An 11,343-nucleotide genomic window follows, 5' to 3' on the forward strand; every position below is an offset into this window, starting at 1 on the left:
CCCAATGCCAGCCTCATTCTACAACAGTGGCACCATATAGCATTTATCCCTTTGTGACTGAGATACCTCACTCAGCATAATGTCCTCCAGGTTCACCCATTTTGAATAATATTGCATGAGTAAGGAAACAGACACTCTTATACCTTGCTGGTGAGAGGTTAAAGATTTGTGGTGGACAAGATGGTATTATTTGTCAAAATTACAATTTAATAAACCTGTTGACCCAGAAATTCTATATGAATAATCCCACAGATAGAGTTACACACAGTTACATAGTTTATACATGCAAAATGTATTATGCACGAAGTTACATATTCTAATAGTATAATACTGGGAAAAGAATATGCACCGTTATGGGTTTTAGTCCCTAATATAGTCTACATATATACAGTATGGTACCCCTGTATAAAGGATGAGGAAGGAATCTCCATATAAACAAATTGGGAAGATTTCTTGAATGAGTAAAAGCAAGGTGTAGAAGAGGCTGTAAAGATGCTAACATCTATGCAAAAAGACAAGAAAAATAAGATCGTAGAGTTATATCTACTTATGTATGTATAAAGAAACCAAAGAATACATAAAAATGAGTAACAGTGATCACCTGTGGGAATAAGTCAGGTGAGGACATGACTGAAGGTAGGAAGGAATGAGGAAAGTTTATGTGTGTTATGTTTGTTGTTAGGTGTTATTGAGTACCTTTTGACTCAGTCATTCCATATGACAGAGTAGATAGAATCCTGCAGAGGGTTTTCTTGGCTATAATGTTTTTGAAAGCAGATCACCAGGCTTCCCTGGAGATGCTGGATGGGTTTGTACCATCAGCCTTTTGTCTAGCAACTAAATAGTATATGTGTATGTATGTGTGTGTGTTCATAAAGATATATGTATACACAAACACACACATGTACTTGTGTTTATATATGCACTGTGCTGTAGTGGCTTATGTGTTGATGAGATGCTGAAAGCTACTCCACTGGTATTTCAAATACCAGCAGAGTCACCCTTGGTTGATAGGTTTCAGTGGGGCTTGCACATAAGACGGACTAAGCAGCAGGACTGGCCATCCACTTCTGAAATAACAGGCCTTTGAAAACTCTGTGAACAACAGAACAACACAACAAACCAGACATTTAAACTCTGCAACTGTGTACTTTTTAAATGGCACCGTTTTATGTTACTTTCTTTCTTTTTTATTTTTTAAGACGACATGGTAAAGGTAGAGACAGTGATGAGGAGAATGATCCTGATGATGAAGATGCTATTGCTAATGCGGTGGGATGCCTGGGGCCTTTCAGTGGGCTCTTAGCACCTGAATTGCAGAAGTACCAAAAGCAAATTAAAGGTAAATAGGGGTGATGCACCCTTAGATTTTCATATGTTTGGGTTCACTAGAACCATGATATTATTATCCTGTTCTGTAGATGCTTCGCTTATCACGCTGAACTGCTTGTCATGGTTATTACTATTACAAGTCTTTGTTAGATTATCATTATTAACAGTCTGTTAGTTTATCATTTAGCAGGCCATTTTTGTATTATATTCTATATACATATTACATATTTACCTTTTTTTACTTTTAACTTTACTAATAGTCGCTTTTAACACTTGCTTTGCTCACTTGATTTAACTTTATATGCTTAGTTAGTATCCAGCTTGCCTATAGTAGATGCCTAATAAGTCTATTTCAATTGAATTGTATTATTTTTGAGTTGAATTTTCTTTCACTGTGAAATAGACACTAAATCTAAAACACAATGTTAGATTTTTATCCAACTTTTACTTGAATTTCTCAATTAGCAAGAAACTGATTATTTTTTGATTGTGATTTTATCAAGTTTACTGGAATGTTGGGTTTTTATTCATTCATTCATTGCTGCACATTTTCATCCTTCCTCCTTTCTTCCCCCTTCTCAGTCCACTTTACAACACACCTCTTATTCCAGATTGTAGTCATACACATAATGACTAATCAAACATTCTTTTCAGACAGTCCTTCCTCTTAGCGATTCTCATACAGTGTTAATTATCTATCCAATCTTTTGTCTTCTCCACTCAAGCCCCTATGTTAGTCGTATTTTATAACAGCAGTATTTTTCCTTTTGTGGCTGATATATTTCACTCAGCATATTGTCTTCCAGGCTCACCATCTTGTGTAGTATTTTACAAGTTCATTGTTTTTCAGTGTTGTGTAATATTCTATTGTGTGAATGTACCACCATTTTTTAATCAATTCGTTTATGGATAGGCAAGTTGGCTGCTTTCTTCTCTTTGCTATTGTGAATTACGCTTTGGGAGTAAAACAAAGGCTATAAAATTAAATCAGAGAAAAGCTGGGGACAACTCGAGTAACTGATTTACAGCATGAACAAACTTCTAAACATAATGGAAAAGCCTACAACCAGAGAGAATACCATGGATAGATGAATGGTACTGTCGAAGAATTAAATCCCTATTATATAGTAACACTTCCAAACATACTGCCAGGAAAGAATAAAATGAGTAGATGATTGGAAACGTCTAAGGATCAAATCCCTATGCACATCAAAACTTTCTCCAACAGAGTAAAAAGGACTGAGAAAAAATATTTGGCACTGACATATCTGAAAAGGGACTTCTTGTTATTTGCAGCTCATAGCAACCCTGTGTACATGAGCTCTGAAACCTGCCCTATCATGAGCCAGTCTCATCGTCTCTGACAGACAGACCTATTCCCATTTCTCCACACCCTGAGTCAATCCATCTCATCCTGAGTCTTCCTCTTCTGTGCTGTCCCTCCACTCTTCCATGCATGATGTCCCTTTCCAAGGACTGTTCCCTCCTTAGTCTCCAGACTGATATTGTTGCTCTTCAGCACACTAGAGAGGTCCTTGACAGCAGACTTTCCCAGTGCAGTCCATCTTTTGATTTCATGACTTCTGGTGCTAGGAGTGTTGATTGTATAACCAATCAACTAAAGTTATCAACAATCTCAATCTCTTCTCCATCTATCATGAGACTGCCAACTGACCTCGTGGGGAAAATCTTTGTTTTCTTGATGTTGAGTTTCAATTCATTTTGAAGACTGCAGTTCTTGACCTTCTGCAGCAAAGGCCTTATGTCCTAGTGTCAGCAAACAGAGCTGTGTCATCTGCATAATGCTCGTTGTTGATAAGTCTTCCTCCAATCCTGATGCCACATTCCTCCTCTTAAAGCCTAGCCTCCCAAATGATCTGTTCTGTCTATAGATTGAAAAAGGTATTGAGATAGGATGCATGCCTGAAGCACACCTTTCCTGATCCTGAAACATGCAGTATTTCCTTGCTCTGTTCTGACTACTGCTTTCTGGTCTGTCCAAGTATAGGTTTCACATGACCACAGTTAAGTGTTCTAGGATCTCTTCTTCTCAAGGTTAGCCATAGTGTGTGTGATTCACACAGTCAAATGCCTTTGCATAGTCAATGAAATACAGATAGACATTCCTCTGGTACTCTCTGCTTTTCAGCCATCTAACGTTGCCTATGATGTCCCTAGTGCCATGGTCTCTTCTAAACCCAGCCTGCACATCTGACATTTCTCTGCTGATGTGCTGTTCCAGTAATTTCTTCAGCAGGAGCTTGCTTGCATGTGATATTAATGATCTTGTTCGATAATTTCCACACTCTGTTAGATCACCTTTTTTTTTTGGAATGGGAATAAATGCAGATCTTTTCCAGTCAGTTGGCCAAGTAGTTGTCCTCCAGATTTCTTGGCATTACCTCATGAGCGTGTCCAGGGTAGCATCTGTTTTCTGAAATATGTCATCTTTTATTTCATCAATTCCTGGGGCCTTGATTTTTGCCAATTCCTTCAGAGCAGCTTGAACTATAGGCTCTTGATCATATGCTGTTTCATGAAATTCTTCTGTGTCAGCCAATTCTTTTTGGTATAGTGACTCTGTGTATCCCTTCCATCTTCTTTTGATGCTTCCTGGGTCATTCAACATTCTGCCTTAAGCATCCTTAAGTATTGCAACTCAAGACTTGAATTTGTTCTTCAGTTTAAGAAATGCTTAGCAAGTTCATCCCTTTTGATTTTCTGACTCCAGATCCTTGCACATTTCATTACAATACTTTTCTCTGTCTTCTTGTGCTGCCTTTTGATATCTTCTGCTCAGCTCCTTAACCTCTTAATTTCTTCCCTTTGTTCATGCTTCGCAGCATTGTAGTGCAATATTCAGTCTCTTCTGACATCCATCTTGGTCTTTTTTTTTCTCCTCTGTCTTGTACAATTCTTCATATACATTGTGTTTTAATCATGTATATAGCATTCTATACAATCATTCCTACAGATTGTGTTTTAGGTAATTATTTACTATTGATCAATGCCTTTGGTCACCCCTCACCTTGCCTATTCCTTCATCCCTTTATTCATCCATTAATCTCTGCTGCCCTAGTGTTTCTCCCCTCTTTATTTTTCTGCTCTCCTCCCCTTTCCTTCCTCTTTTGAACTAATATTTGAAAATTTTTAATTTATACGCATTTTTGGGAGCACTGGTGGCCTAGTGGCAAGAAGCTGCACTGCAATACTGAAGGCATATACAGTTCAAGGCCACCACGTGCTCTGTGGGAGAAGGATGGGCAATCTTCTCCCATGTGATTAGCTGCCTCTGAAAACCCACCAGAGGGTCAGCAGTGGGTCAGTTCTGACTCTCCTGTACAAAACAACAACAACAACAACAACAACAACAGTATATGCATTTTTAATGCTTTAGAAATTATTTCTCCAGTGGTTTTGAATCTTCCCTTCCATTGTTTGTTCTGCATTCCATTTCTTTCCCCATTTCTCTGTGGGTTTATGGGTGTGTGTGTATAATGACATCTTCTACAATTAGAATGACATATTTCTTCTTAAGGTTTTTCATCAATTGTCTTTATTAACTGCCTTTAATTAACTTTGGATTAGCAGCTCCCCTTTTATTGTCCTTCTCCTTAGAGAAAGGATTTCAGTAAAAAAGGCAGTAAATGTATTCAATGTCCAGCTTTTATCTGAATAAAACTTGCAGTAGATATGAAGATAGTTGAAATCCTTCATTACTCTTTTTATAAGCTGGTCTCCAGGCCAGTTTTATCTATTGGGCTAGAAAAGCCACATTGATATTTTCCTCTGACTTATGCAGTCTAGTGACCTCTCAACATACTCGTTTCTTAGGGGTGATCATAATTCTCTTCAAGGGACAATTATGCTAATTGTAGGTGTCCTGAGAGCAGAAGACTTATCAAGTTGTCTACTGCTCTGTTCTTCTTAGTACACTTATTAGGATATGTTGGTGAAATGGATAAAAAACATTAAGTTCTATGATATGGTGGTCAGAGGTCTAGAGAATATGCTATTTTTAATTCAATAAAAATGTGTTCAATGGCTTTTTAACCTTTACAAACTATCAACCTTGTATCAATCTTCATGACCTTGTGTTGGAAATTTGATATTTGTATCCATGGTGAAGATGAAGACTACACAATGATTCCTAATATCTGGAGTCATATTTTCTAAGGGGATTTTAGGAAGTGGCAATAGTTTTGTTCTGGCAACTATTGTCCATATAATGAAGGAAATCAAACAAGCAACCTGAGCTGCTCATTTCAGAACCACAGTTAAATAAAAAAGAAAATGCAGAAATAAAACTCTGGACAAATGCATTTCTGCTGTACACTTTTTTTGTGGTTTAGATTTTCCTGGAGGTCAAAATACCATGTTGAGTTATAGTGTAATCACTTCCCATTTAATCCTGGCCTCCTCCACTGACCCTCTCCTTGTCTCTCTCTTCCCTTGAGCACAGAGCCGAGTGAGGAGCAGAGCCTGAGATCTAATAACATTGCAGAGCTGAGTCCTGGAGCAATTAATTCCTGTCGAAGTGAATACCATGCGGCCTTTAACAGCATGATGATGGAACGCATGACCACTGATATCAATGCGCTCAAGCGTCAGTACTCTCGGATTAAGAAGAAGCAACAGCAGCAGGTTCACCAGGTGTATATCAGGGCAGGTAATGCTGTTCTTTCTGTGCATCAATTTCAATTCGGCCGATTCCATTCTCTCAGCCTGTGAATGGAGGAACCACTGGTTCCTTGAATGGCCTCGAATTGCTAAATGTAGCACAGCACCCACAAACACAGCTGGCACGAGATAAGCATGTTATTTAGCAACTCTTTTTTAATTTCATTTTATCAGGCTCTAAAGAAGAAAAAGACCATGGGTTCTTTGTAGGTCCCAAGGACCAGACAAATGATGGTATTAAGCATATCGCTACGATACGCGCTTTGGGAGAAGGGTTTACATGTTGCTTTGAATGTGGCCAAGCTGTGCAATCCTTGGACTTGAGAAACCTTGGCACTGTTGTCTAATTAATTTGGTTTATCTGAGAATAGGATTTCTCCATGTAGGCACTAATAAATTAAGCTTATTTATTTAAGTAGCCGTATTACAGATATGGTGTCCTAGTGGCACAAATTTGCCTTACTGATTACCTGAAAGGTTGTCCGTTTGAACCCACACAAGAGCTGTGTGAGAGGATGACTTAACTATCTGCTCCAGAAAAATTACAACCAAGAAAATGCTATTTTTTTATGCTGTTACATGGGCTACCATGTGTCAACATTTACTAAATGTACCTGGTAGCAACATAACAGATGATGCAATCAGAGAAAAAGGGGAAAAAAATTCAACAGCCTGTGCTCACTTGACAGTCAGCAAGAAAGCACAATTATAATACAATTGAGGAGCTGCACGCTGGTAATGTTCTTGGCTGCTGATGGAAAGGTTGGAAGTTCACGCCCATCTAGAAAAAGCCTTCATCCAGAAAGTGATCTACTTAAAAAAAAAAAAAATTTAAAAAATCATCAGCCATTGAGAAGTCAATAGATCAGAGTTTAATCTGACACATAGGGTTGCACTGAATGACAGTCAACTTGACAGCAATTGGTTGTATAGGTGGAAGTGCTCTTTTCCAAGGATTGTCAAGCTACTACTGCACTTTTCTCCTCCATCCTAAACATCCAATGGACAATCTGCTTGATTGTTGAATGTGTCCCTTGGGAGTTGGTTTAGCTTGTTCTTAGCGGATATCCTAATGACAATGGTGTCTGTTCAGAATTAAGTAAGATATAAATTTGGCATGCTCTTCCAAGGCTCATGAGCATGTGACTGACCTTGCACAAAATCTGAATTCACCTTCCACTTATGGAGCGAGGAGAAGTAGGCAACTTCTTGAAGACTCTCGCTTTCTCCTGAGTCATCCCACAGAGAGTCACGAAGGAAACTTAGCAACAATGGTGAATAGCACTTTAATTTTCAAAACATTTTCCACACACATTTTCTCATTTTATCCTTAAAATAAATCTATGAGGAAGGCAAGGGCTGATAACTCTTTTTAAAAGGAGTTTCAAAAGATGCAGAAACAATTACTCAGGAAGACTTGGTGATGGTGCAGGGCAATGAGGCTGCACTGAGTGGTCAGGCCAGAACTCCAGCCCAGATGTGTCCGAACCTTTGCGTACTTCCGTTTTCCTTTGTGTGGTGTCAACCTTTAGGTAGGACAGTGATTTTATGATGTTGTAACTGAATTGGCCTGGTGGCTTGTACTGGTCAGGGGTCTACCATGATGACCCACAGACCAAATCCTGACATTTTCCTGGTTTGAGTTTTGTTTATGAGTTGTTGTTGTTTAAGTGTTTACTCATTTTTTGGTGAATGTTTATGCAGTGAACTAGGTTCCCAATGAACAATTTTTAATACATCTTGTTCAATCCCATTGGTTGCATTTTCCTTATTTTATCGACATTCTTCTTATTTCCATTCAGGTGGTTTCATTCCATTTTTTTGTCCTCCCTTGTTGGACTATCCGACACTCCAACTCCTGCTCCTTCTCATCTTTGCTTTGGGGTAGATTTTGACCAGTTGGTTTCAAATAGATAAGCATGAATGCCTGTTTTTGTAAACTTAAGCTTTATTAGAACACAGCCATGCCCATTTGCTTACATATTATCTGTAGTTGCTTTTTCACTAGAACAGCTAAGATATTAATAAGCTATTCCCTTATAGCAAAAGTGCGCTCACTCCTGTTCTAGATCTTGGTTAACATGGTTCTCCTTAAAGGACAAATTATTGTTCCAAGGCACAGTTATGGAGAACTGATTCTCAAAGTCTAGAGAGCATATAAATCACTAGGGATCTACTAGAGCTCAGGAACTGTTTTAATTTGTTTGAGTAAACTGGAAATTCTGCATTTCCAAAGAGCTCCTAATTGATGATGGATGGAGACTATACTTTGAGTAGCAAAGTTTCAGAGATGATATAGGACAAGAGCCAGAGAAGAGACTGGCCTTGAGCAAAAGGCAAAATGGATGGACCACTACTTTTGAGATTTAAAAAAAAAAAAAGGAAGATGATAATGATTGAAGTACCTGTTCCCTAGATTAGGGAGGGCAAGAAATGGAAATCTTTCTCAACTAGTATCATCCATTTTCATAAAGTAGTTGGAGGAAAAGTAACTTATTGGGGATCATTTGAGGTATTATATGGAAGAAAAACAATGAAACTATCGATAGATCTCTGAAGGGAAGAGAAGAGAAGGGAAAAGAGAAAGGTTCTTTAGTAGTATTGAGAACCCAGAAAAGCAGAAAATTATTAAGTTAAAGGACTATCAATCTGTATTGCTTGGTGATTTTGTTCCCTAATATCCATGAACTTCTTAACTTTCTATAAAGAGAATGTAGACTGTAGCTCCAGGGTTGATTTCTTTCAGATATGTGTGACAGAGAGCAGAGATCATTGGAATGTGTGTGGAATCTCTTGATTGGAGAGTTGCAGCCATGCCTTTAGGTAGGGCAAGGATATAAGTGAACCAGAGGTTGTGAGAGCCAGAGGAGATGTTTGAAAGACCAAGGACCCAGAAATCTCTGTGGTTCAGACCTAGTTAAACTGACAACCCAAGAGCTAGGAGAGTCAAGGAGAGTATTATTAGAGTTAAATGTTTTCCTGTTATGTGGATCTGGGTGATTAGGTTTAGAACATAAATACAGGGGTGTGATGGCTTTTAAAGGTCATAGAACTGGAAGGATTGAGGAACTATGAAGATAGGTAATGGATAGACCAGTCATCTAAGTAGTAAAAATCAGGAGGTGGTAGGACATGGAGTCAAGAGGAAACAATGTGTTGTCAGTGACAGTTGGAATGTGGGCAAGCATCTAGGACAATACATATGGGAGGATGTCCAGCCAGATGATATGGACATCTTAGGGCAAGGAGGAAGTCCAGCTGGATGACATGCGCATCGCAGGGCAAGGAAGAAGTCCACCAGATGATATGGACATCGTAGGGCAAGGAGGAGGTCCACCAGATGGTATGAACATCGTAGGGCAAGGAGGAAGTCCACCAGATGATATGGACATTGTAGGGCAAGAATGTCTACACAAAATGAGCAAGGCTTTCCCCTGCTTCTTTGGGCTGTTGCTGTCATCTCTGGGGTCACGTGTGTTTAGGGCTGTCGCAGAGAGAGGAGCTCACTTGTAGCCAGCGGAGGGAGGTAGTGATATTATCAACAGTTACTTCTGGAAGAACACAGCTTTTGAGACTCCAGAATTTTCCATTTGTTTGAAGTCTATCAAGGACATCAAAGTGGCTTTTCATACCTAGGGCCAGGCATTAGAGAGCTGTGATTACACTGCATTATCACCCTCTTCTTATCACTTCTCTCATTCTGCTGTCTCTCACTTCATAATGTGCAATGTTTTCTTCCCCCTTCTCTCAGAAGCTGACAGCTGATCGACCATATGCTCAGAATGTTTGTCCTATTATTTTAAAAACTTTTGAAGATTTTCCAGATAGAAACCTCTGAGGTTGCTGTTCAGAGATGAATATTAGGGAATCTGGAGTGTAACAAGTAATGAGGGGGTCAGAGCTTTCCTTTCTTTGAAGAGCAAGGAATCAGTACCCAACTCTGTGGTGGAATTCAGATTCTGATGCTGTCAGTCACATGGCTCTGCCAAAACCTGGGAGACTAGGGAAGGGGCTTAGGGAAACCTCCCTGTGATTTCTGGTCTGTGATAGAGATGTGTCTCATACCTCCTTTCAACCTTTCTTTCAGATAAAGGGCCAGTGACCAGCCTCCTCCCGTCTCAGGTAAACAATTCTCCAGTTATCAACCACCTCCTTTTAGGAAAGAAGATGAAGATGACTAACAGAGCTGCCAAGAATGCAGTCATCCACATCCCTGGGCACACGGGAGGCAAACTTTCTCCTGTCTCTTATGAAGACCTTAAGACAAAGCTCAATTCTCCATGGCGAACTCACATCCGGGTCCACAAAAAGACCATGACGAGGACCAAGAGCCAGCCGGGCTGTGGAGACACTGTTGGGCTGATAGAAGAGCAGAGTGAAGGTGGCAAAACAAGCAGCCTGGGGACATTGACCTCCAAGGAAACAGCAGCAGCAGCAGCTGCAAGAGAAGGCAGCAGCTCTGAGGGCACCCCTGGGAGGACAATTGAGGGGCAGTCCCCAGAGCCGGTGTTTGGGGATGCAGACACCAGTGTATCTGCAGTGCAGGTGAAATTAGAAGGCTTGGAACTGAGCCAGGGGGATGCTACTGCTGAGACAGAGCCCAGGGTGTACCCACCCAGCCAGCGGTACTTCCCAGAAATACCTGACACACCCAGAGAAAGCAAAGCCCCCAGCAAGCCTCCGCAAGGCAGCAACCCTAAAACTCCCATCTTTAGCCCTTTTCCCAGTGTCAAGCCACTCCGGAAGTCAGCCACGGCTAGGAATCTGGGATTATATGGTCCCACAGAAAGAACGCCAACCGTGCACTTCCCCCAGATGAGCCGGAGCTTCAGCAAATCCGGTGGCGGGAGCGCTGGCACTAAGAAACGATGACATCTCCCCCAAACCCAGTCTTTGGTACCGCTGTTTCTGGTGATGTAAGGGTTCCAGCTGCATAGATTCAAGCGACTTTGAATTGTCCTGCAAAAAACAAGCAGATGGGTTAAGAGAGGAGCAAAAACCGAGAATGGACAGTTTTATAATGGGAGCTGGAATGGAGATGTTTTCCCTTGGGACATCCAACTGAGAGACCTGAGGAAGTGGATTTGAACCCAAAATAAACATTGTGACTTTAAAGTGTAAAGTTTTCCAATTTTCATTGTGAACTTAGAGAAGACTATATATCTAGTCCGTTAACCCCTCTTGTTCAGCGGGACTGGAGGATCCCTGTGATAACACCTCCTTCTGATTCTTTGAGTGTTTTCAGTACTTAAGCATGCACGCACTAGTTTGGGAGACCCAAAAATGTCAAAAGAAAGTCAGTTTGTAGCTGCAAAAAAAATTCCACATTCA

The 11,343-nt window shown here is 40.2% G+C and overlaps 1 protein-coding gene across 1 annotated transcript in view; it reads left to right on the forward strand.

Annotated features, from left to right (window-relative positions):
* The window catches only part of LOC102860069 (TBC1 domain family member 30-like), an 83,727-nt gene extending 72,843 nt beyond the window's left edge, over nucleotides 1-10,884 (forward strand). Inside the window, exons 10-12 of the mRNA XM_006886097.1 lie at nucleotides 1,203-1,342; nucleotides 5,795-6,001; nucleotides 10,100-10,884. Of these exons, the coding sequence (XP_006886159.1) occupies nucleotides 1,203-1,342; nucleotides 5,795-6,001; nucleotides 10,100-10,884 (1,132 nt within the window). The remainder of the gene's footprint in view (nucleotides 1-1,202; nucleotides 1,343-5,794; nucleotides 6,002-10,099) is intronic.
* Nucleotides 10,885-11,343: the final 459 nt, after the last annotated feature.

The sequence above is a fragment of the Elephantulus edwardii genome, unplaced genomic scaffold, assembly GCF_000299155.1.
Source record: "Elephantulus edwardii isolate Elephantulus edwardi_28Jun2011 unplaced genomic scaffold, EleEdw1.0 scaffold00047, whole genome shotgun sequence".
Classification (NCBI taxonomy): Eukaryota; Metazoa; Chordata; class Mammalia; order Macroscelidea; family Macroscelididae; genus Elephantulus; species Elephantulus edwardii.